This window comes from Vipera berus (assembly GCF_964194415.1).
Source record: "Vipera berus genome assembly, chromosome: W".
Lineage (NCBI taxonomy): Eukaryota > Metazoa > Chordata > Lepidosauria > Squamata > Viperidae > Vipera > Vipera berus.
Genome location: NC_138210.1, coordinates 72,722,564 through 72,747,577, shown reverse-complemented (window position 1 = coordinate 72,747,577; position 25,014 = coordinate 72,722,564). Strand labels below are relative to the sequence as shown.

Here is a 25,014-nt window from a genome sequence, read left to right as displayed (position 1 = left end):
TTTATTAATTTTATTCAGTCGTCGACCAGTAGCATTAAATAATAAAAACGAGCGACAAAAATACAACAACAAGAAAAACGCCAGAACTACGATCGGGATCAAGATAGAGAAGCAGGTGCTGTTATGGTAAAATTGGCATTTCTGTAATAAATCAAACATGGCCGCTGCTCGACCGTAGCCACTTTAAGGTGAAGATGGACTTCAACCCCCAGAATTCCCCAGCCAGCCCACACACTCTAAACTGCTGACTACAAGAATTTATTTATCTAACGCTTGTAAAGCGGGTATAATAAAACTATGTACATTAACATAGAGGGGCTCTAAAAATATTAGGAAATAAAGGATGAATAAGAATGAGTGGCTTGGAGATTTCTTATGCCTCTCTCTTTCCTTCTCTCCTTGCCTGCAAGTGACCTGCTGCACAGCAACGCCTGGGTGCAAGGATTAGCACTCAGTACCCTCGGATCGCTCGGCTCCGCCGCCATGCTGCAGGATCTGGCCCAGGAAGTGCAGCAGCTGGCAAAAACCGGGCAGCCCACCGTGCGGAGGAAGGTGAGACCCCAACCCACCCACCCCCCACTTTCCTCCCTCGAGGGAGTCCTGTAGTTAACAACGATTTGTTCAGTGAGCGTTCTAAGTTACAACGGCGCTGGGGGGAAAAAAGTGACCTGTGACCACTTTCCACGCTTAACGACCGTCGCAGCAAACCCGTGGTCGCGGGATCGAAAATTCAAAGTGGTTCCTATTTACGACGGTGGCAGCGTCCCCGGGGTCACGGGATCCCCTTTTGCAACCAGCCAAGTCAATGGGGGAGCGGGGCGGGGGGGGAATTCAGATTCACTTAGCAAAGTGTGCGACTGACTTAACAAACGGAACGATTCGCTTAACGACGGTGGCGAGGAAAGCCGTGGAACGGGAGCAAACTCGCTTAAGAAGCTGTGAACGCTCCAACACTGGAGGTTTTGAAGAAGAGACGGGACATTCGTTTGTCTCAAATGGGATAGGGTTTCCTGCCTGAGCAAGGGGTTGGACTAGATGACCTCCAAGGTCCCTTCCAACTCTGCTATTGTTATTGTTGTTATGGTTAGAATTTTATCACGTTGCAATTTTCCCCCTTTTCATAATCATTTTATCGCTTCACATTTTCTTCCCAAGCACTTGATTATTTATATAAAAATACGGAATGTCTGCTCCCTTCTCCTTCTTATTATTATTAACCAATGTTTCAACTTGGCAACATAGATTTTGGGCTCAATTCGTAACTCGAGGAATAGCCAGTTTTATTTCCTCCTCCTTTTTAAGAAGAGCTTAGACAACCATTTGTCTGAAATGGTCTAGGGTTTCCTGCCTGAGCAGGGGGTTGGACTGGATGACCTCCCAGGTCCCTTCCAACTCTGTTATTATTATCAGTATTATTAAGCAATGTTTCAACTTGGCATCATAGATTTTGAGCTCAACGGTCGTCGTAACTCGAGGAATAGCTGTAGTTTAAAATGGTTTGTGCGCTCCGGTTTCGTTCTAACATTTCCACTACCTGATTTTTTTTTTGTTTTGTTTTAAAGGTAGCTCTTTGCAATTTTTAAGCACGTTTTTTTTTACAAGCCGTTGACCGAAATCCGTGTCTACAGGCAGTCCTTGACTTTCAGCGTTTCGTTTAGTGACCATTCAAAGGGACAACAGCACAGGAAAAAAGGACTTAGGGGTGTTTTTCTCACGACCATTTGCAGCCTCCTCCATGGTCATGTGGTCAAAATTCAGACGCTTGGCAACTGACTCGTACTTATGACGGTTGCAGGGTCGCTGGAACACGTGATCCTCTTCTGTGACCTTCTGACAAGCAAAGTCAAGGGGGGGGGGCAAGCCGGATTCACTTAACAACGGTGTTAGTAATTTAACAACTGCACTGATTCACTTACCAACTGTGGCAAAAAGGTCATAAAATGGGGTAAAAAAATCACTTAATGACTGTCTTGCTCAGCAACGGAAATTTTGGGCTCAGTTGTCATAAGTCGAGGACTACCTATAATCTCCAATTTGCAGGTAAGTGGGTCCCTCAAACATCCCCGCTACTTCTTCAGAGGTGGGCTTGCAAGTCAATAGTCGGGAGCTCTGCCCATTTACTCAGAGGAGTAGGAGAACAGCTGGCAAGCTTTCTGCGCGTGTTCAGAGGCACTGGCCTTTTCTCAAAGGGGCAGAATGTCCCACCCAAAGCCCAGCCCTGCGAAACTCTGAATTATAAAATATTTTATAAAATATTTTATAAAATTATAAAATATGTGATAAGTAAAACATATAATATATTTATAATATGTCTATGTTATAAAATAGATAAATTACAAATTATAATTCCTCTTTATCAACCCTGTTTCTAGGCCATAGTCTGCGCTGTACATATTACGCGGAAAGTGCCCGCTTTGGTAGATATGTTCACACCGTTGGGAGAGCAGCTGTTGAAGGAACAAATTCATGGTGAGACGGCTGGTTTTTGAGTGGGCAAAATTGGTGAGTCGCACTATTCTTGTTTGTATGGAGATCCGTCAGTTACTTGGACCAACAGGAAACTGGTTGCATGGCTGAAATGGGCAACGGAAGGCCTGGGAAAACTCTATGAGAAAGATCGAGAAACAGTTAAGGGAAAAGATCAAGAAAAGATTATGGAAAAGATCGAGGAAAAAACCTATGGGAAAGATCGAGAAACAGTTAAGGGAAAAGATCACGAAAAGATTATGGAAAAGATCGAGGAAAAGTTAGAGAGAAGATTGAGAAAAAGTCAGAGAAAAGATTGAGAAAAAAGTTAGGGAAAATGTCAAGAACAGGTTAGAAAAAAGATAAAAAAAATCGGAAAAAGATTGAGAAGAGGTTAGGAAAAAGATCAAGAAAAGGTTAGGAAAAAGATCAAGAAAAGGTTAGGGGAAAGATCAAGAAAAGGTTAGGGAAAAGATCAAGAAAAGGTTAGGGAAAAGATCAAGAAAAGGTTAGGGAAAAGATCAAGAAAAGGTTAGGGAAAAGATCAAGAAAAGGTTAGGGAAAAGATCAAGAAAAGGTTAGAAACAAGATCAAGAAAAGATTTGGAACAATCGAGAAAAGGTTAGGAAAAAGATCAAGAAAAGGTTAGGAAAGAGATCAAGAAATGATTAGGAAAGAGATCGAGAAAAGTTTAGGGAAAAGATCAAGAAAAGTTTAGGGAAAAGATCAAGAAAAGATTAGGAAAAAGATCGAGAAAAGTTTAGGGAAAAGATCAAGAAAAGGTTAGGAAAAAGATCGAGAAAAGTTTAGGGAAAAGATCAAGAAAAGTTTAGGGAAAAGATCAAGAAAAGGTTAGGAAAAAGATCGAGAAAAGTTTAGGGAAAAGATCAAGAAAAGTTTAGGGAAAAGATCAAGAAAAGGTTAGGGAAAAGATCAAGAAAAGATTTGGAAAAAGATCAAGAAAAAGTTAGGGAAAAGACCGAGAAAAGGTTAGGAAAAAAAGATGGAGAAAAGGTTAGGAAGGGAATCAAGAGAGAACTGAAGAAACAAACCGATTGGGAAGCGCAACTGAATGCGCCTCAAATCTCAATTTTCCAGGCATCCTCCACAGCGCCATCATGTTAATTGCGGAGATGTGTGAGAAAAGCTCGCAGGCCCTGGAACATTTCTCCAAGGTAGGAAGCCATCGACTGGACGTAGTCTGTTTATAAAAACTTCCCCGCCTGCAGGAGGTCTCTGGCTGTGGATGATGGGATCCGAGGCCTGCAGAAACACCCTCCTTCTTGTCCTCCTCTGCAGTTTGTCCCCCAGCTGGCGGGGATATTGCGCAATCTGGTGGTGGCCGGATATTGCCCAAATAACAGCATTGCCGGCATCAGCGAACCTTTCCTGCAGGTAAGAAAAGGCTGGACTAGAAGACCTCCAAGGTCCCTTCCAGCTCTATTCTAACTCCTCCATCCGAGCCGCAAAAAAAAACCTGCGGTCATCTCTCTCTCTCTCTCTCTCTCTCTCTCTCTCTCTCTCTGTCTCTGTCTCTCTCTCTCTCCCCAAAGGTCCAGCTTCTCCGGCTGCTACGGATTTTAGGACGAGACAACGGCGAGGCCAGCGACGCCATGAACGACTCCTTGGCGCAGGTCAGCGAAGAAGAGGGACATCTGGGAAGGAGAGGGTGTGTCAGGACCCACCCCAATCCACGTCTTAGGAAAACAAAAACTCTTGGAGTTAGTTCTAGTCCAAAAGGGATTTTTACTAGGACATGTTTGGTTGTGGGAATACAAGACAGGACCTGGTATTGTTTTACAGATTGAAACTTTATAAAGGGTTCCCGGTTCAAACCCCCCCCCCTTCCCTCAACCCCATTTGGTCAGCCCCCCATCATTTTACTTCGTGTCATCCCTTTCGTGGGAAAAAGGGAACTTCGGATCTTTACGGTTATTGCCTTCTTCCTCTCCAGAATTAAAAGAAGACACAAGCCAAATGCCTTCTTCTCTAACCCTCCCTTTTGATCCCCCCAGTTCAAAAGGTTTCCCTTGGTCTTTGAAATAACCCAAGGCAGGCTGAATCCACATGCGCTCCTCCTTCCTCGGGAGATGGCAGAATCCATGGGGGGGGAGGGGATAATGTTTTAAACATACATTTATGAAAGTGATATAAATGGATTCTGACAGGGTGGCTGAAGAACCTCAAGGTCAACCGCAGGAACACATCGGTCGGCATGGCGAACCTTTTGGAGACCGAGTGCCCAAACTGCAACCCAAAACCCACTTACGTATCGTCGGGGGGCCGAGTGGGCATGGCCCATTGGGTGGGCGTGGCTGTGGTGGTAACGGCAGACTGGGTGGGACTAAAAAAGTTCAATCAATCAATTCCAACTTTGTGAGATCTTTCTTTTTTCCCGCGAGAAGTTGAAATTGATTGATTGATTGGACCTCTTTTTTTTTTTTTTTTGCACACGGCGGCGGCGACCTAAAGCGAAAAGGTTTTATAAAACCCAGCTGAAGGCCTAGGACTGGGGCGACGGCGCGCGTGCCCACAAGAGAGGGCTCCGCGTGCCACCTGTGGCAGCCGTGCCATAGGTTCGCCACCCTGGGAGTAGACATTCCGTATTTTTGTATAAACAAGTGCGTGGGAAGAAAATGCGAAGCGATAAAATGATTATGAAAAGGGGGAAAATGCAACGTGATAAAATTCTAACCATAACAACAATAACCATAACAGAGTTGGAAGGGACCTTGGAGGTCTTCTAGTCTGACCCCCCTGCTCAGGCAGGAAACCCTGTGCCATTTCAGAGAAGTGGCGGTCCAGTCTCTTTTTAAAAAGGAGGAGGAGGAGGAGGAGGAGGAGGAGGAGGAGGAGGAGGAGGAGGAGGAGAAATAACAGAATAACATAGTTGAAAGGGACCTTGGAGGTCTTCTAGTCCAACCCCCCTGCTCAGGGAGGAAACCTACGCCATTTCAGACAATTGGTTGTCCAGTCTCTTCTTGAAAACGTCCAGTGTTGGAGCATTTGTTATTAAAAAAGGAAAAGTGTGGAATAATAAGACAGATTGATCTAGTGAGGAAGGCAGCAGGCTAAAAAGCAGGCGGCAGTGAGTTCTAGTCCCGCCTTAGGCATAAAAGCTGGCTGGGTGACTTTAAGCCAATCACAAGGAGGCTGTGAGTTCTAGTCCCACCTTAGGCATGAAAGCTATCTAGGTGACTTTTGGCCAATCCCTTTCTCTCCACCCAGCCCACTTCACAGGGTTGTTGTTGCGGGGAAAATAGGAAGAGGAACATGTGTTGGATCTGTTTACCTCCTTGAGTTATTACTAAAAATAATAAAACTGGGATAGATAGAAGATAGATAGATAGATAGATAGATAGATAGATAGATAGATAGATAGATAGATAGATAGATAGATACAATTAGGTGATAGGATAGAGAGAGAGAGAGATACAATTAGTAGATAGATAGATAGATAGATAGATAGATAGATAGATAGATAGATAGATAGATAGATAGATAGATAGATAGATAGATAGATAGATAGATAGATAAAGATAGATAGACACAGACAGACAGACAGACAGACAGATAGATAGATAGATAGATAGATAGATAGAATTAGGTGAATAGATAGATAGATAGATAGATAGATAGATAGATAGATAGATACAATTAGGTGATAGGATAGAGAGAGAGAGATACAATTAGTAGATAGATAGATAGATAGATAGATAGATAGATAGATAGATACAATTAGGTGATAGGATAGAGAGAGATACAATTAGTAGATAGATAGATAGATAGATAGATAGATAGATAGATAGATAGATAGATAGATAGATAGATAGATAGATAGATGGATGATAGATAGATAGATAGATAGATAGATAGATAGATAGATAGATAGATAGATAGATAGATTTAGGTGATTAGATAGATAGATAGATAGATAGATAGATAGATAGATAGATAGATAGATAGATAGATAGATAGATAGATAGATAGATAGATAGACAGAGAGAGAGATACAATTAGTAGATAGATAGATAGATAGATAGATAGATAGATAGATAGATAGATAGAGATAGATAGATAGATAGATAGATAGATAGATAGATAGATAGATAGATAGATACAATTAGGTGATAGGATAGAGAGAGAGAGATACAATTAGTAGATAGATAGATAGATAGATAGATAGATAGATAGATAGATAGATAGATAGATAGATAGATAGATAGATACAATTAGGTGATAGGATAGAGAGAGAGATACAATTAGTAGATAGATAGATAGATAGATAGATAGATAGATAGATAGATAGATAGATAGATGATAGATAGATAGATAGATAGATAGATAGATAGATAGATAGATAGATAGATAGATAGATAGAATTAGGTGATTAGCTAGATAGATAGATAGATAGATAGATAGATAGATAGATAGATAGATAGATAGATAGACAGAGAGAGAGAGATACAATTAGTAGATAGATAGATAGATAGATAGATAGATAGATAGATAGATACAATTAGGTGATAGGATAGAGAGAGAGAGAGATACAATTAGTAGATAGATAGATAGATAGATAGATAGATAGATAGATGATAGATAGATAGATAGAATTAGGTGATTAGATAGATAGATAGATAGATGATAGATAGATAGATAGATAGATAGATAGATAGATAGATAGATAGATAGATAGATAGATAGATAGATAGATGATAGATAGATAGATAGAATTAGGTGATTAGATAGATAGATAGATAGATGATAGATAGATAGATAGATAGATAGATAGATAGATAGATAGATAGACAGACAGACAGACAGACAGATAGATAAAGATGATTATTAAAAAAGGAAAATGCAAAGTATTTTAATTATTATTTTAAAAAAGGAAAAAGGAAAAGCGGTAAAACATTTTATTAAAAAAAGAAAAATGTGAAGCGATAAAATTATCATTTGAAAAAAGTAAAAATGCAAAGCAATAAAAAAATTTTTTTTTAAAAAAAAGAAAGAATATAGAACAAAGAGGTTGGTGGGAGGGATGATGGTTTCTCCTCTTCTCTCTCCCAGGTGGCAACGAACACTGAAACGACACGAAACGTGGGCAACGCCATCTTGTACGAAACGGTGCTGACAATCATGGGGATACAGTCTACCAGTGGATTGCGGGTACCGTAAAGTTGCGCAATGCGCGATTGCACAGTGCAAACATTAGCGTTTGATTTCAACCAGCATTTCTCTCATTAGCCCACCTGGCTAAGCTCCGGGTGTGCAAGTCAAGGTTTGTGAGCATTGCGACGCGTTGTAAGGATTGTTAAGCTTCTTCAAGCCCCAAATTCCCTCTGATTTTAGCCTCTCCTTCCTAAAATCATGAGTCGGGTAGTTCCACAAACTCCCCTTGACTCCATCTGCTTTCCTAATCCCGCCTTTACGTCAGATTCATTTTTAAAAATTAAAGGAATCTCTTGATTTGATTTGATTTTTCTTTCCTACGTAGGTTCTGGCGATAAATATCCTCGGGCGCTTTCTCCTTAACAAGGATAGGAATATCAGGTAAAAGAAAAGAAAGAAAATCAAAATTAAATCGAAACGGGATAAAACCGCTCAGCTTGGGCTTTCTAAGACCTATTTGAATGGAAGCCAAGCATTCTACTGCGTGTTCTTCAAATTTGGCATTTCATTCAAATAATTGGAATATTTCGCTAGTAAAAAGGAAAAAAAAAGGAGGGAGAGAGGCAGGGAGGAAGGAAGGAAGGAAGGAAGGAAGGAAGGAAGGAAGGAAGGAAGGAAGGAAGGAAGGAAGGAAGGAAGGAAGGAAGGAAGAAGGAGGGAGGGAGAGAGGCAGGCAGGGAGGGAGGGAGGGAGGGAGGGAGGGAGGAAGGAAGGAAGGAAGGAAGGAAGGAAGGAAGGAGGGAGGGAGAGAGGCAGGGAGGGAGGGAGGGAGGGAGGAAGGAAGGAAGGAAGGAAGGAAGGAAGAAGGAGGGAGGGAGAGAGGCAGGCAGGTAGGGAGGGAGGGAGGGAGGAAGGAAGGAAGGAAGGAAGGAAGGAGGGAAGGAAGGAAGGAAGGAAGGAAAGAGGGAGGTCAGGAAGGAAGGAAAGAAAGAAACAAGGAAACAAGGAAGTTGGGAGGGAGGGAGAAAGGAAGGAAGGAAGGAAGGAAGGAAGGAAGGAAGGAAGGAAGGAAGGAAGGAAGGAAGGAAGGAAGGAAGGAAGGAAAGAGGGAGGGCAGGAAGGAAGGAAGGAAGGAAGGAAGATTAGACAAAAGAGAAAAAAGATAATACTATGGCTGGCTCACTCAGCACTTTAGATCTTGAGTTAAGAAAACACAATTCCTACAGCATGTAATGGGAAGCTAATAAACCCAAACAAAAGAATTAAACATTGTTTAAACAGAGATTAGATATCAAGGTCTGTCAAGGACGTCGTAGCTGTGGATCCCTGTACTCGTTGAAGGGAGTTATCTATCAGTCTTTCTCAAACTGAGCAATTTTACGACCCGGGGCCTTCAACTCCCAGAATCCCCCAGTCAGCAACGCTGGTAGTCCTTGACTTACGACCACAATCACATTTCCATCCCAAAGCCAGTCAGTTAAGTGAGCCGCGCCGAATTGGACGACCTTTTTGCCATTGTCGTTAAGTGAGTCACACAGCCATTAAGCCAATCTGGCGACTACCGTTGACTTTGCTTGTCTAAAACGGTGGTTATTAAACAAATATGGCGGTCATTAAGCAAACACCACGGTCGTTAAGCAAATCCCTTTTAGCTAATGGGCATTTTGTTTTGCCCAAAATTCCACAAGGGGGCAGCAGAGCAAACAAGATTTTAAATCCGTTTGATCGGCTTTATCCTTTTCAATTGATGCTCAGATACGTGGCCCTCACGTCGCTCCAGAAATTGTTGCAAGCGGAAAACAGCGCCGTCCAGAGACACCGAACCACAGTCCTCGCTTGTCTGACGGATCCCGACCCGACCGTGAAGAGGTAAGCTGAAGGCCCGAAGATGGGAGAAGGCTCCACTTCTGAGGAAACAGAAGACCGTAATTCTAATTTATTTATTTATTTCCCCCCCCCCCGCTCTGTAGGAGAGCCCTCCAGCTGAGTTTATCCCTGATCAACCACACCAACATTCGCACAACCACTAAGGAGTTGCTGGGCTTCATGGAAAGCAGCCTGCCGGATCTGAAGTCGGAGTGCGCTTCCGGATTGTTCCTGGCTGCCGAGAAGTGAGTCAGTTCCACCGTTGCCTGCAAGAGGGCGGTAGAGAGCAGGACGAGTCTGTCTGGCTCTGTAGGAATCTTAAGAGCTCTCTCTTCTGCCTTTTGACTTCCTTCCACAGATTCGCACCCAGCAAACGGTGGCACATTGATACCATTCTCCAGATTCTGATCATGGTGAGAGCAAGGAGGGTGCTATGATCCCCGGTGTCCAGTAGGTGGCAGAGGGAATGCAGACAACTTTAATCTGCCGCTGCCCTCTAGAGGTTGTGTTTTGTAGCGCAGGCAAGGTAGATTTTTCTTATGGATCTTCCTTTAAACTCCTCCTTGGAGGAGAGCGATAAAAATCGGAGTAAGTGAAGAGGATCAAACATCCCCTTCCCGCTTCCTCCTGTCTCCTTGGCAGGCGGGCTTCTACATCCGGGATGATGCCGTCCCGAACCTCATCCACCTGATTGGAGGTGCGAAAGAGCTTCATAGTTACGCCGTGCATCAGCTCTACAGCGCAGTGGCCCAAGATATCTCCCAGGTATGTGTCTGTTTCGGCATTTGCGCGATATCCTGAGACCTAAACTAATCCAGCAGCAAACATGTATGCATTTTTTTTTACTACAGGTAGTACTTGACTTACAACCACAATTAAGGCCAAAATTTCCATTCCTAAGCGAGACGTTTGTTAAGTGATTTTTTTCGCCCCATTTTACGACCTCTTTTGGCCACTGTCGTTAAGTGAATTGCTGCAATTGTTAAGTTTGTCACCCGGTTGTTAAGCGAATCCAGCTTCCCCCATCGATTTCGCTTGTCAGAAGGCCGCAAAAGGGGATCACATGACCTGGGACATTGCATTGCATTGAATTTGGATCGTATCACCCTGGCGATGCTGCAGTGTAATTGCAAAAAAGGGTCATCAGTCACCTTTTTCAGTGCCATCATAACTTTGAACGGTCACTAAACAGACTGTTGTAAGATTTTGGTTAGGTTGATGGTTACTGACATATTCGCCACTCGGGTTTTCAGTAATGGTACAGGAGAGGAGATCAAAGTAGTGAATATGGGCTTCATTGTGGGTTTCTGGCCAGCATTTTGACTTTTTTGACCCCAGATGCCCTTGCTGCAGCATAAAAGGACCTCAGGACAATAAATATTTTAGGAAGGGCCTTCAAGCTCCAGATTTAATTGCTTGCAAAGAAGCTCGTGCAGACAAGCACTCTCCTCTCGTTTTGCTTACGTCTGGCACATTTGGAATCCGTCGAGGAATATTTTTCATTTTCTCCAGCCTTAAAAATTATGTTGAGTGTTTGCACCAAAGCAGAGGGAACAAAGCTGCAGACCGCAGCGGGTCTTGCTCGGAGTAAATCCTAGCAATCATCGTGGGAATCATTTCAGAACAGGAAAAGGAGGGATTAGCACGATCCTGATCTATCCTGGGGTGTCTGGGGCCCAAGGCTGAACCCTAAGCTGGCCTAAAAACAACATATCGCACCTCAAAGAAGGGGAAAAAAGGTTTATCCCACTGAAAGCTGGGAACTTGAAAACTGCAGTTCCGCCCGCTGCACACTGGGTGGCGCTCTAATCTGAGAAAAAGGCTGTTATGGCGCCCTCTAGTGTCAGAGGAAGGAAAACTCACACTTGCTGGCCCAGGATGAAAAGTCAATATTGTACAGATAGTCCTTGACTTATGACTGGTCGGTCGCTTAGCGATTGTTTAATGTTACAAGAGAGCTCCCCAGGATCCTTACAACGTGCTTCCAATAACAACCGCCGTGGTCACTTAAGGACCGTAGTGGTCCCATAAAAACCACAACGGTCCCTCAGTGACAGTCGCCAAAAGGACATAAAATCGGATCTATCACGTGGGTGACCCATTTTATGCCTGTCGCAACTAGCAGGTTCCACCATGTGAGTGCATCCAATTTTATAGATCTTTTTGCCGCAGTCGTTAAGAAAATCACATGGTCATTAAGCGAATCCAGCTTCCTGCATTGACTTTCTTTGTCAGCTGGAAAAAAAAGTCACTAAAAATGATTGTGTAAACCCCGAGATGCTGCAACTATTGTAAATATGTACCAGTTGCCAATGAGCTGAATTGCGATCAAGTGACAGCCGGGGCGATGGCTGTAAGCAAAAGGAATGGGTTCTAAATCACTTTTTTCATGTAAATGAATGGTCATAAATTGAGGACTACCTGGATGTGCCATAACAACTGTGTCTTTGCCTCCGTTTGTGTCCCACTGCAGCAACCCTTGGTCCAAGTAGCAACCTGGTGCCTGGGTGAATACGGGCACTTCCTACTTGACGGGAATTGTGATGAGGTGGAACCACAACAGGTGAGGGCTCCGAAATCCGGCAGCGAAGATCCGCGATGGGGAAGTTGATCCTCACAAATGAAGGCAGATGTAGGCGTCCCAGGATAATTTTACAGCATCCAATTTGGGTCTATCACGGGGACCAGGGATTTTGCCTTCTGAGCTTTCGGACTCATGCTGGAACCCATCCTCAAGGGAACCTCTCTGTATGCTTTGGGCTGTTCTGAGTGTGCTGTTTGTACAGTGCCCGTTGTGTGTAGCTTTTTAGGTGTAGATTGTGTTGGTGTTGATGGCTGGCTATTAAGTCGTTGGATGTTGTTTCCTTGTGCTGCCAAGCTCCCTCCTCCTAAGGAAATGATTGACGAGGGGCCCTGTTTCTCAGGCTTCAATCATTTCGCAGGGTGTTTTTGTACCTGCTCAGCCAACAATCTCAGTAGCTGTTGATCCTTCTAGTGCCATATCCTCATTTTTTATCTTCTCAGGTGGACGCCGAGGATGTGCTAAACTTGCTGGAACACGTCCTCCAGTCACAACTGTCCCTGCCCTCCACCAGGGCCTACGCACTCACTGCCCTCATGAAGCTTGGGACACGCCTCCAGGACGCGGACATTAAGTGAGCGTGAGAAAAAATATATCCTATCTTTGATCCCGGACAAGCAGAATTGCTCCTTAGGGTTTTTTTTTAATGCATTGTGCAATCAAACCCAGTTTTGTCGGTTCCTTATTGTGTGGTCACGTGATGGTTCACTTAGTGAAACCTGCTTATCATTGTTGTAACTTGTGACGGTCATAAAATGGGTCATCCATATGATAGATCTGATTTTATGACCTTTTTGCGACTGTCATTAAGTGACCGCTGTGGTCGTGAAGTGACTGCCCTGGTCCTTAAGAGACCACCGCGATTGTTAAAAACTTTGGGAGTGGGTTGTAAGTACCCTTGGGGAGATCTGTCGTAAAATCGAACGGTCGCTGAGTAACTACTCATAAGTCAAAGACCACCTGTACAATACATTTTCATCCTGGGCCAGCAAATGTGAGTTTTCTATCCTCTGACACTAGAGGGCGCCACAGCAACCTTTCTCTTAAGTTAGAGCGCCACCATGTGGGCACCTGGAAGAACTACAGCTTCAGCTTCCCAGTTGTCAGTAGGATAAACCCTTTTATGATTTCCTTGCCCTTGTTCTCCTTTCTCATTCTCTGGCTCAGAATGGGAACCCCTAACTCCCATAATTCCCAGCTGGCAGGGGATTATGGGAGTCAAAGCCCAAAGCTGTGATGATTGCAGAGGGCTGCATATTGAACTGAAAATTGTGGCTGGTTAAAAATCCACCATTTGAAGTGTGTTTAAAGTTGTGGTAGAATCATGTTCTTGCAGGAAATTTGTCATTTCCGGGTAAATAACCAGGCCCTGTTAGGTGCAGCCAGTCCTCAATTTATGACTGGTAACTTAGAAATCGTTCAAAGTTACAACGGAGCTCCTCAATGTTTACTTCAGGCCTGGTTTTGGAGTTCCAACAGCTGCATACATCCCCACGGTCTCGTGACCGTATTTTGGGTGCTTGGCATCTGACTCGCTTTTACGACGGTCACTGTGTCCTGTGGTCCCATGACTGCAATATGTCACTTTCCCAGACAAGCAGTCAACGAGGAAAGCTGGATTCGCTTAACGACCGTGGTATAAACGGTTGTAAAAATTGGGGTCTGGTCACGTGCTCATTCACAATGACCGCATCACCTAGCGGCCAAAATACCGGTTTCAATTGTGGTCGTAAGTTGAGGACTACCTGTAAACTGCCGGGGAGTAGAGTTTAGGGGGTGACGTATCAAGAAGAAAAGAGAAAGTAACTTCCTTTTCTCTCATTTTTTTTCTTCCTCTCCTCTTCCCTAATTAAAAGCCGGATTCGAAGTTTGATCTCCATTTATTGTAGCTGCCACGATGTGGAATTACAGCAGAGAGCCGTGGAATACAACACCCTTTTCCAAAAATACGATCACCTCAGGTACTTGTTAGCTGGTCCAGTCCCTCAAAAGCCCAGAGTTCCACATCCAATGATTCTTAGTGCGTGGGTGTGTGTGTGGGGGGGGTTCTAAACAAATCTCTAAGTTACTAGTCCTCATTGCCTTGTGGGAAAAATGGACAAAAAGGAAAGGAGGGCCTTTATAGTTCTTTGGAAGCCCTTCATACTCTTTTGTGATCATTAGGGTTTATATCATTTCTTCCTAATCCCTTTACCCGCCTTCATCCCAAAATCCCTGTCGAACCAAAGCGGCAGACACAATGTGGACAAGAAACATGATTTGTTTTTAAATCAGAAGAGCCCAATTCCCTCAAATACTTGCTGTACCTCCCAACCCTACAGGGGTCATCCAAAAGAGACTGCCAGATATCAATTTGTAATATGAGCAGTAAAGTTTTTTTTATTTTATTATTTTATTTTATTTTTTATTTATTTAGATAGTTTTTTTATTTGATAGTTTATTTTATTTTACTTATTTGATAGTTTATTTTTTATTTTTTATTTGATATTTTATTTTATTTTATTTATTTGATAGTTTATTTTATTTATTTGGTAGTTTATTTTATTTATTTGATATTTTATTTTATTTTTATTGGATATTTTATTTTATTTTATTATTTATTTTGATGTTTTATTTTATTATTTTATTTTACATTTTGGATTTTGGTTTAGTTTCGTTTAGTGCAATATTTCTCAGCCTTGGCAAAGCTGAGAACAATGGGTGGACTTCAACTCCCAGAAACCCCCATGGCATCGTATGCTTTTGGACTCAGTTTAAAAAACTAAATTCTCCATTTAAAAAGATGGGATCCCTTCCATTTAAATCAGCAGGGAGACTCTGGGTTAATTTTCTGGCATCCAGGGAAGGTGAATGCTTTTGAATTTGAACAAATTTGAGTCATTATTCTGTTCACTTCAAGACGGGTGGACTTCAACTCCCAGAATTCCCCAGCCATGCAAGACACGCTGAGGAATTCTGGGAGTTGAAGTCTACCCATCTTAAAGTTGACAAGGTTGAGAAACATCGCACGAACAATTCATATGCCCGACTGATGCCAGCAGAGAAAGATTCTAGACCAATCCTTGAGCAGGGCTGGACTAGAAGATCTCTAAGATCACTTTCAACTCTGTTATTCTGTAATTCAAATCATTTGCACCATCCACCCCACCTTGTCTTGTGGGCTGAAAAAAAATGACATTTTCAGGCATTCCGTTTTTCCTTCCTCATCCAGAGCATCCATACTGGAAAAAATGCCCGTGATGGAGAAATTTGGTGAGGACAAGGACAGCCATGAAACAGATCAGAACGGAAATGAGATTGTTACCCCAATCGTCCTGCAGGGGGAGCCATCCACAGAGCCCAAACAGCAAGAACCTAACCAGGTAGGAGATGCAGTTCCCAGCTTTGGGCAGTAGGGGGCAGACGAAGCCATCAAATCTTTAATGGCATATACGGTATCAATCTGATTATTGCTATAATAAGGGATTTAATTTTAAACTTAATTTCTCTTGCTCTGTGATTACTAGCCCAAGTTAAATTGAACTCCTTGTAAAGAACAGCTGGGAAGATACAGGTCGTCCTCGACTTACAACGGTTTCATTCAGTGACCGTTCAGCGTTACAACGGCAAGGAATAAAGTGACTTAGGACTGTTTTCCTCAGTTTTATGACCGTTGCAGCATTTCCCATGGTCACGTGATCCAAATTCGGACGCTTGGCAACTGACTCATATTTATGACGGTTGCAACGTCCCAGGGTCACGTGATCCCTTTTTGCGACCTTCAATGGTGAAGCCAGATTCACTTAACGACCATATTAACAACTGTGGTAAGGTAAAATGGGACAAAATTTGCTTAACAGATGTCTCGCTTAGCCACAGAAATTTGGGGGCTCCATTGTGGTCGTACGTCGAGGACTACCCAAAGTAGTGGCGATTTGGTGCAAATGACGGTGCAAATGTGCTTTAACAAATCTCTTTCTTTGCTTCAATCTGGTTCACAGGGCGGGGGGGGGGGAAAACGGCATGGACTTCATCTCCCAGAATTCCCCATCCAGCATGGGGAATTGTGGGAGTTGCGGAAGTCCACGCTTCTTAAAGTTGCCGAGGTTGAGAAACAACTTGTCCTTTTTTCTTCCTTGCACCCAGCAGAAGAAATGGGTTTTGAGGTCACCCAAAAGCTGAGCAAACCACGATGGATGATCAGGATTTGTGGCAGTGGTTCTGATCACGAATCGTGCTTTGCTCGGAAATTAAAATTATTTCCTCTTCGGTCTGTTTTATCGCCCACAATGGAGGTTTCTAAGAGATGGGACAGCCATTTATCCGGAATGGTATACTGGAGAATCTCCTGCGTGAGCGGGGGGGGGGTTGGACTAGTTGACCTCTGAGGTCCCTTTCCAACTCTGCTCTGCTTTTCTGTTCTTGTCTTTCTCTGTCTAGGCCTTCGATCTCTTGGACCTCCTTGGAGAACCTGTAGTTACATCTCCTGCTCCATCCAATCCAGCCCATTCGCGAACAGGATCCCTTCTTGGTTTGCTTCAGGATCTCAAAACTCCAGGTAGAAAGAGAGGGATCTATTAAGCAAAGAGCTACGGAGATTCTCAGTCATCCACATCCCGGTTGTTCCCAACGGTGCTTTTTTTCAGGAGGCGATTGGACTTTATTTTTTTTCCCCTCTCTCTCTTTGAAGATGTTTCGCTTCTCATCCAAGAAGCTTCTTCAGCTCTGACGGGATGGCGGGGAATGGAAAGATTTATATTCCTGGTCATTTGCATTCTTTTAGAGAGCTGTTGAGGCCACCTGGAGCTTTTACCTGTGTTCTCGGGATCACCTGAGCGGTGCAAATGGGCGTGGAGGCTTCTTGGCTGCAGGATGTTTTATGCCCTGGGTTTGCACCCCTCAGGTGACCCCGAGGACACAGCTAAACCTCCCAGTGGCCTCAACGGCTCTGTTCTGAACCAGCCTGCTACCGGCCTTGCAATAAGGCAAACCCCTGTTCAAACAGTAGAGACTGGAGAGCGTCTGAGGCTGCAAAGCGTCTGCCAAGATTTATTACACAAACAACAGAACAAGAAACAAAAACACTGGAACTTGAATCCTCAAACGGAAGGGTTGCTTTCAGCAACCAGCCCTTCCCCAAACACTCCTTTTATTTAGAGTTCAGGGCGTGGCCTCCCTGTGCCTCCTCCCGAGGAGTCCCACAGCCTTTCTCTGTTTGTTCCTGCTCGACTGCCTCCTGCGTCGGGCGTCCTTGAACAGGGCCAGCTGTGGGTCATCATCCTCCGCACTATCGGGCTCACGCAGCTGAGAAGAGGGCCCCGGCTGGGGGCTCTGCGAAGCCTCCAAGCCATCATCAACCAGTTCGTCTTCCACATTCTCCTCCTCCCCCTCATCTGAGTCATCCGAGACATCTGAGCCGGCTGCCGGACCCACAGGCTGGCCCTGAGTCACAACAGGCTCCACAGAAAGAAGGCAAACGACCAGCTGTCTGCAAGGAGTATAAATCCTTCCCTTCCCCACCATTCAGTCAGAACCTGAGGAAGCTTCTGCGATGAGAAGGGAAAGGTCTTCAAAGGAAAATGAGAAATCCCAGTTGCCTTGTCAAAAAAGACCTTTTGGGGTATTGAGCAAAGGGTCCCTACAACGGGCAAGCATATTGGCTGGATCGCCTCTCATCCCTGATTTACGACCGCAACTGAGCCCAAAATGTCTGTCGCCGGGCGAGACGGTCGTGAAGTGGGTCCCGTCCCGTTTTACGACCCAGCTTGCCACGACCTTTAAGCGAATCACTGCAGTTGTTAAGTCAGTCGCCCGCTTGGTGAAGCGAAGTCCGGCTTTATTTATTTGCTTATTTTATTTTAAGGGACGCGGTGTGGCTCAGTGGGTTAGGACGCTGAGCTTGTCGATCAGAAGGTCGGCAGTTTGGCGGGTCGAATCCCGAGTGCCGCGTAACAGAGTGAGCGCCTGTTACTCGTCCCAGCTTCTGCCAACCTAGCAGTTCGAAAGCACGTAAAAATGCAAGTAGAAAAATAGGGACCACTACGGTGGGAAGGTAACAGCGTTCCGTGCGCCTTTGGCATCTAGTCATGCCGGCCACATGACCACGGAGACGTCCTCGGACAAGCGCTGGCTCTTCGGCTTTGAAATAGAGATGAGCACCGGCCCCTAGAGTCGGAAACGACTAGCACGCGTGTGCGGGGGAACCTTTACCTTTACCTTTACCTATTGTATTTTATTGGATTTACATACCGCCCTTTCCCGAAGGACTCAGGGTGGTTTATACAGGGTACTTAAAACACGGATACGAAAAATTAAAAACCATTAAAAAGAATTAAATTTAATCCCTGGAAAAATATAACTTTGCTCGTCAGAAGGTCACAAAAGGGGATCGCCTGACCCTGGGGGAGGGGAGAGACGCTGTCACCGTCATAAAATGTGAACCGGTTGCCAAGCATCCCAGTTTCGATCGCGGGACCGCGGGAGATGTTGAAACGGTCACAACTTTCAGGAAATCCCTTGTTTTTTTCAGTGCCGGTGTAACTTTGGAGGGTCACTAAGCGAACCATTGTAAGGGGAGGACTTGCTGTATTTATAATTTGTGTGAGCGTGTGGAAAGCCTTCTCACCTTTACGTCCGACGCCAAACTGCACAAGAGCCGGGAACAAGGATTTCTTTCCCGGTTCAGGACCACAGGACGTTAAATGAAATCTCAGGAAAATAAGAATTTGATGGATCCCAGGAGACATCGGGGGAGGGGGGAGGGGGAGGGCTTAAAAGGGTAAGCCAGGGAGAAGATCCTTGGAAATCTGCCTCTGCTGTCTTGGGAAAAACACAGTTACAGGTAGTCCTTGAGTTACGACGTTTGTTTAGTGACCTTTTGAAGTTTTTGCCCAAAGCGACTTATGATTTATGGCCGGAGAAGTCTTAAAAAAAATAATCTTCGAAGTTGACAAAGCTAGACCAGACCACCTTGTCTGAAACTAACCACGTTTTCCGCAGAGGCCGTTCCCTCCCGCATGGAGGTCTGCAAACAGAACGGGCTGCTGCTGGAGTTCGCCATGAGTCGGGCGCCGCAGGAACCCACGTTGCTGCTGATCACGGCCACGGTGACCAACACCGGCCCTGGAGACATTGAGAACTTCTCCATGCAGGTGGCGGTGCCCAAGGTGAGGAGCATTCACCACTATAATAATAATAAGTTGGAAGGGACCTTGGAGGTCATCTAGTCCAACCCCCTGCTCAGGCAGGAAACCCTATACCATTTCAGGCAAATGGCTGTCCAGTCTCTTCCAGTGTTGGAGCATTCACCACTTCTGGAGGCAGGAGGAGGAGGAGGAGGAGGAGGAGGAGGAGGAGGAGGAGGAGGAGGAGGAGGAGGAGGAGGAGGAAAGAGCAACAAAGATGATTAGGAGAGTGGAAGCTAAAACATATAAGGAAGGGCTGCTGGAATTGGGGATGTCTAGTTTAATGAAGAGAAGGACGAGGGGGGACATGATAGCAGTTATTCCAGTATCTCAGGGGCTGCCCCAAAGAAGAGGGAGTCAAGCTATTCTCCAAAGCACCTGAAAGCAGGACGAGAAGCAACGGATGGAAACTAATCAAGGAGAGAGGCAACCTAGAATTAAGAGGAAATTTCCTGACAGTGAGAACAATTAATCAGTGGAACAGCCTGCCTCCAGAAGCGGCGGATGCTCCAACGCTGGAGGTTTTGAAGAAGAGACTGGACAGCCATTTTGTCTGAAATGGTATAGGGTTTCCTGCCTGAGCAGGGGGTTGGACTAGATGACCTCCAAGGTCCCTTCCAACTTTACTATTATGATTATGATTAGGAGGAGGAGGAGAACTGTGGGGTCCTTGGTGCTCTCTGAGCTTGTTCGTTTTCTTGCAGACGTTTCGTGACCCAACTAGGTAGCATCATCAGTGCTAGAAGGGAGGAGGAGGAGGAGGAGGAGGACTGTGGGGTCCTTGCTGCTCTCTGAGCTTGGTTGTTTTCTTGAAGACGTCTCATTGCCAAGCTGGGGAACATCATCAGTGCTAGAAGGGAGGGGGATTTGCAGAAAGGAGGAGGAGGAGGAGGAGGAGGAGGAGGGCTGTGGGGTCCTTGGTGCTCTCTTGAGTTTTCTCGCAGAGCTTTCGTGACCCAACTAGGTAACATTGTCCAAACTACGAGCGAGGGGGGATTGTGGAGAGGAGGAGGAGGAGGAGGAGGAGGAGGAGGAGGAGGAGGAGGAGGAGGAGGAGGAAAAAGAAGCATGTTTTTTTGTTAGATTGATTTGGGTCTCACCTTCTCATCTCGAGCAATTTCTGTTCACTTACAACTGCCTTCTCTTCCCTCTTCCTTTTTTTCCCTTCCCCTCTTCCTCCACTTCCCCTCCGTCTTCTGCTTCCTCTTCTTCCCCTTCTTTTCCCCTCCCTTCTTCTTCCTCCTCTTTCCCCCTCCTCCTCCTCTTCCTCTCTTCTTCCTCTCCCTCCCCCTGCTCTTCTTCACCTGATCCTCCCCTTCTCCTTTGCCTCTCCTTTTACTCTTTCTCCTCTCCATCTGTGTCTTCCTCCGCCTCTCCTTCTTCTCTTCCGCCCCTTTCTCCTCTCCTTCTCCTTCCCTCTCCTCTCCTTCTCTCTCCTCTTCCTCCACTCCCTCTTCTTCCCTTTCTACTCCTTCTGCTCTTCCCTTTCTCTTCTTCTCTCTTCTTCCCTTTCTTCTCCTCTTCATCCTTCCCTTCACCTCTCCCTCTTCCCTTCCTTCTCCTTTCCCTCCTCCCCTTCTCTCCCACTTCTCCTTTCCTCTCCCTCTTCTTCCCTTTCTTCTCCTCTCCATCCTTTCCTTCACCTCTCCCTCTTCCTTTCTTCTCCTTTCCCTCCTCCCCTTCTCTCCCACTTCTCCTTTCCTCTCCCTCTTCTTCCCTTTCTTCTCCTCTCCATCCTTTCCTTCACCTCTCCCTCTTCCCTTCTTCTCCTTTCCCTCCTCCCCTTCTCTCCCACTTCTCCTCTTTCTTCTTCTTCCCTCTCTTCTCCTCTCCATCCTTTCCTTCACCTCTCCCTCTTCCCTTCTTCTCCTTTCCCTCCTCCCCTTCTCTCCCACTTCTCCTCTTCCCTCTCTTCTTCTTCCCTTTCTTCTCCTCTCCATCCTTTCCTTCACCTCTCCCTCTTCCCTTCTTCTCCTTCCCCTCCTCCCCTTCTCTCCCACTTCTCCTCTTTCTTCTTCTTCCCTCTCTTCTCCTCTCCATCCTTTCCTTCACCTCTCCCTCTTCCCTTCTTCTCCTTTCCCTCCTCCCCTTCTCTCCCACTTCTCCTCTTCCCTCTCTTCTTCTTCCCTTTCTTCTCCTCTCCATCCTTTCCTTCACCTCTCCCTCTTCCCTTCTTCTCCTTTCCCTCCTCCCCTTCTCTCCCACTTCTCCTCTTTCTTCTTCTTCCCTCTCTTCTCCTCTCCATCCTTTCCTTCACCTCTCCCTCTTCCCTTCTTCTCCTTTCCCTCCTCCCCTTCTCTCCCACTTCTCCTCTTCCCTCTCTTCTTCTTCCCTTTCTTCTCCTCTCCATCCTTTCCTTCACCTCTCCCTCTTCCCTTCTTCTCCTTTCCCTCCTCCCCTTCTCTCCCACTTCTCCTTTCCTCTCCCTCTTCTTCCCTTTCTTCTCCTCTCCATCCTTCCCTTCACCTCTCCCTCGTCCCTTCTCCTCCTCCTCTTCCTCCTCCTCTCCATCTCCTCCTTCCCTTCCTCCTCCTCCTCCTCCTCCTCCTCCTTGCAGTCTTTCCAAGTGGAACTTTTAGCCCCCAGCAGCTGTACAGTTCCAAGCCAGGGGGGCTCCCCCCTCACCCAAGTCGTTCGAGTCTTGAACCCCAAAAAGGTAAGAATGAGGAGAGGATCGCTCAAGACACCCTGTGATCTCATTCAGAGATCTGCTTCAAATCCGCTTCTCACCCAAGGGGACGCCCTGCCGAGGTCCTCCAGAAATCCAGGCGGTGGCGGAGATTCTTTCACCAAGTTTTCCTGCAAAGGGAAAGGAAAGGACTTGGCGTGTCTTTGTAAAGCAGCCATCTGGGTACTTTAGCCCCTGTTTTATCAGCAAGTCAGTGGATTAAGGCGGATTCTCGGGGGGGGGGGGGAGGGAAGGGGGGAGGGCTTTGATCCTCTTTCTAACCCACTCCTGATTGAAAGGGGAAGCTGGCTACCTGTCTGGAGACGCGGAAAGGGACTTTTCCGGGCCCTCCCCTTCTGCAAAGGTGGTCGCAAACAAACCCAGGCTCAGCCATTATAAGGCCTCTCCTGATCTTTCCCATCAATCAGAGGCCACTGCTTTAGCTGTCTTGTATCAGGAGGAGGAAGAGGAGGAGGAGGAGACTGTGAAGTCCTTGGTGCTCTCTCTGAGCTGGGTGACATCATCAGTGTTAGAAGGGAGAGGAGGAGGAGGAGGAGGAGGAAGATGATGATGATGATGATGAGGAGGAGGAGGAGGAGGAGGAGGAGGAGGAGAAGACTGTGAGGGCCTTGATGCTCTCTCTGAGTTGGGTGCATTTCTTGCAGATGTTTCCTGACCCAACTAGGTGACATCATCAGTGTTAGACGGGAGAGGAGGAGGAGGAGGAGGAGGAGGAGGAGGAGGAGGAGGGCTGTGGGGTCCTCCGAGCTTGGTAATTTTCTTGCGGACATTTCATGACCCAACTAGGCAACATCATCAGTGCTCAAAGAGAGGAGGATTTGCTCTCTGTTTATCTACAAGTGGCTTGCCCTGTCACTGATGTTGGGAATGCCTTCCTAGTGGTTCCCTAATCAAGGAACTGACTGTCTAGATCCTAGTGTATAAACAAAGAGCAAAACCTACATTGCCATCATCCGATCACGGGACACAAACAAACGCACTCACACGACCGCAGGGGAGACACGGCTGTCGTTAACTTTAAATCCGCCACGGGAGTTGCCTCAGGGAGGCCTGTGGTAATTTCAAACAGTCGCTAACTAACCGGCCGTAAGTCGAGGGCTTACCTGTACAATGTAAAATACGTTGCTCTGGCTTCCACCGGGATCTGTTTCGATTCTCCAAGCATTTGGTTAGTGCAGAGATGTGGCGTTATGCCTCTTTACTTGTTTCTTGAACCCAGATCCCTCTCCGGATGAGGTTACGCCTTTCCTACACGCTGCCTTCTGGGGCTGTCGTACAACACGTCGAAGAGCTCAACTCGTTCCCAGAGACTGCGTGGAAGTGAATAGTAGCTCGCCCAAGGAGCCAACGGTTCCTGGAGTAACAGCTACTCCTTATAGCTGGTGGCGTTTTATGTTCCCTTCAGATGCCCTTTTGAATAAACACCTATTGTGATCCCAGAAAGCGGGTTTTGCCTGGCGTGAATGAAAACACAGACAAGGTTCTTCACAGAATACCGCTTTACAAGGCCTCGGTAAGGCCACCCTTGGAACACGGCATCCAGTTTTGGTCACCACGATGTAAAAAAAGACGCTGAGACTCTGGAAAGAGTGCAGAGAAGAGCAACAAAGAGGATCGGGGGACTGGAGGCTAAAACATATAAGGAACGGTTGCCGGAATTGTGTACGTCTACTTTAATGACGAGGATGATTTGAAAAAAGAGTAAAGCTCACGAAGTTCAGATTCAGGCTCGTGCATCTCTGTATAAAGCTCTTTTCTATAGGTAACATGTAATGCTGCTCCACTGTCAAAAGTCCAAAGAAGTCGTCTGTCGTACTCTGGTTGAGGTTGTGGATCGTTGGTTAAAGCCAAGGTGGCAAGTGGAGCTTGCGGATCACGCCTGGGACCACGACCACGTCGTCCGCCTCTACCTCTGCCTCCTCTGGAATCTGTTCCTCTGGGCTGGTACGTGGTGGGCGCCGGAAATCGTTGGGGACAATCCCAGGTGGCATGTCCCACACGATTGCAGATGTAACATCTCGGCATCCTTGGAACGTAGGCCCTTCCACGGAAGGGACGCCTCGCTGGAGCTCTGGATGCAGGTGGTCCTCTTTAAACGTGGCGCGGCATGCATTAAGTGCCTCTTCTTCGGTTAAAATCCTGCATACATGATCCACTGTGCGTTGAGCAATGGGCACTTGATTAATCTTGGTAAGAGCATCTTTCCATTCATAGTTCAATGAGTTAATGATAATGCTGATCATTTGAAAATCATCAACAACCTAGAACTTCCTGACAGTTAGAACCATTAGCCAGTGGAACTACCTGCCTCCAGAAGCGGTGAATGCTCCAACACTGGAGGTTTTTAAGAAGAGACTGGACAGCGCTTTGTCTGTAATGGTATAGGGTTTCCTGCCTGAGCAGGGGGTTGGACTAGATGACCTCCAAGGTCCCTTCCAACTTTTTTATTATTATTATTATTATTATTATTATTATTATTATTATTATTATTATTATTATTATTATTATTATTATTATTATTATTATTATTATTATTATTATTATTGATAGTCCTGAGCCAGGTGTCATAAAAGAGCCAAGGTTGCCTACCCACTAGGCTGTGGGAATTCTGCAAGTTGAAGTCCACAAATCTTAAAAGTTGACAAGTTACAACAATTCGCTTAGCGACCATTCAAAGTTACAACAGCACAGAAAAAAGCGACTTAGGATCGTAGCCTCCCCTTGGTGACGTGATCAAAATTCAGACACTTTGGCGACTGGCTCCTATTTATGACAGTCGTAGTGTGCCCGGGTCATGTGATCCCGACTTTCCGACAAGCAAAGTCAGTGGGGTGGTGGTGGTGGGGTTTTGAGCCAGATTCACTTAACAACCGGGGTAGTAACTTAGCAACGGCAGTGATTCACTTAAGAACGGAGGCCAGGAAGGTCATAAAAATGGGGACAAACCTCAAGCGATGGAACATTTGGGCTCAACCGTGGCCGTTAAGTCGAGGACCAGCTGAAGGAAGACCACTTTGCCTGTCGCAAAAGGGGATCGCATGAACCCCGGGGACACAGCCACCGTCGTTAAGTCCGGAACAGTCGCCAAGCGTCTGAATTTCTATCTCACGAAAAGGCGGGAAACCTGTGAAAACCTG

At 45.7% G+C, this 25,014-nt stretch overlaps 1 protein-coding gene and 1 long non-coding RNA gene across 3 annotated transcripts in view; one reads left to right on the top strand and one right to left on the bottom strand.

Moving 5' to 3' along the window:
- LOC308676240 (AP-1 complex subunit gamma-like 2) overlaps nucleotides 1-23,919 on the top strand; it is a 28,461-nt gene extending 4,542 nt beyond the window's left edge. For both annotated transcript variants that reach the window (XM_081342055.1, XM_081342056.1), the window contains exons 4-22: nucleotides 411-552; nucleotides 2,373-2,469; nucleotides 3,565-3,641; nucleotides 3,766-3,861; nucleotides 4,020-4,100; nucleotides 7,537-7,635; nucleotides 7,964-8,019; nucleotides 9,334-9,447; nucleotides 9,549-9,689; nucleotides 9,803-9,857; nucleotides 10,087-10,209; nucleotides 11,918-12,007; nucleotides 12,469-12,599; nucleotides 13,882-13,986; nucleotides 15,237-15,387; nucleotides 16,445-16,562; nucleotides 19,004-19,170; nucleotides 21,746-21,844; nucleotides 23,097-23,919. In XM_081342055.1, the coding sequence (XP_081198181.1) occupies nucleotides 411-552; nucleotides 2,373-2,469; nucleotides 3,565-3,641; nucleotides 3,766-3,861; nucleotides 4,020-4,100; nucleotides 7,537-7,635; nucleotides 7,964-8,019; nucleotides 9,334-9,447; nucleotides 9,549-9,689; nucleotides 9,803-9,857; nucleotides 10,087-10,209; nucleotides 11,918-12,007; nucleotides 12,469-12,599; nucleotides 13,882-13,986; nucleotides 15,237-15,387; nucleotides 16,445-16,562; nucleotides 19,004-19,170; nucleotides 21,746-21,844; nucleotides 23,097-23,201 (2,047 nt within the window). In that variant the 3' untranslated portion in view covers nucleotides 23,202-23,919. The remainder of the gene's footprint in view (nucleotides 1-410; nucleotides 553-2,372; nucleotides 2,470-3,564; nucleotides 3,642-3,765; nucleotides 3,862-4,019; nucleotides 4,101-7,536; nucleotides 7,636-7,963; nucleotides 8,020-9,333; nucleotides 9,448-9,548; nucleotides 9,690-9,802; nucleotides 9,858-10,086; nucleotides 10,210-11,917; nucleotides 12,008-12,468; nucleotides 12,600-13,881; nucleotides 13,987-15,236; nucleotides 15,388-16,444; nucleotides 16,563-19,003; nucleotides 19,171-21,745; nucleotides 21,845-23,096) is intronic.
- Nucleotides 19,242-23,114, bottom strand: LOC308676241. Its single transcript, XR_014028292.1, has 3 exons — nucleotides 22,981-23,114; nucleotides 21,919-21,987; nucleotides 19,242-20,167 (listed from the first exon to the last, which is right to left on the bottom strand). It is a non-coding gene; the product is annotated as an uncharacterized lncRNA (long non-coding RNA).
- Nucleotides 23,920-25,014: the final 1,095 nt, after the last annotated feature.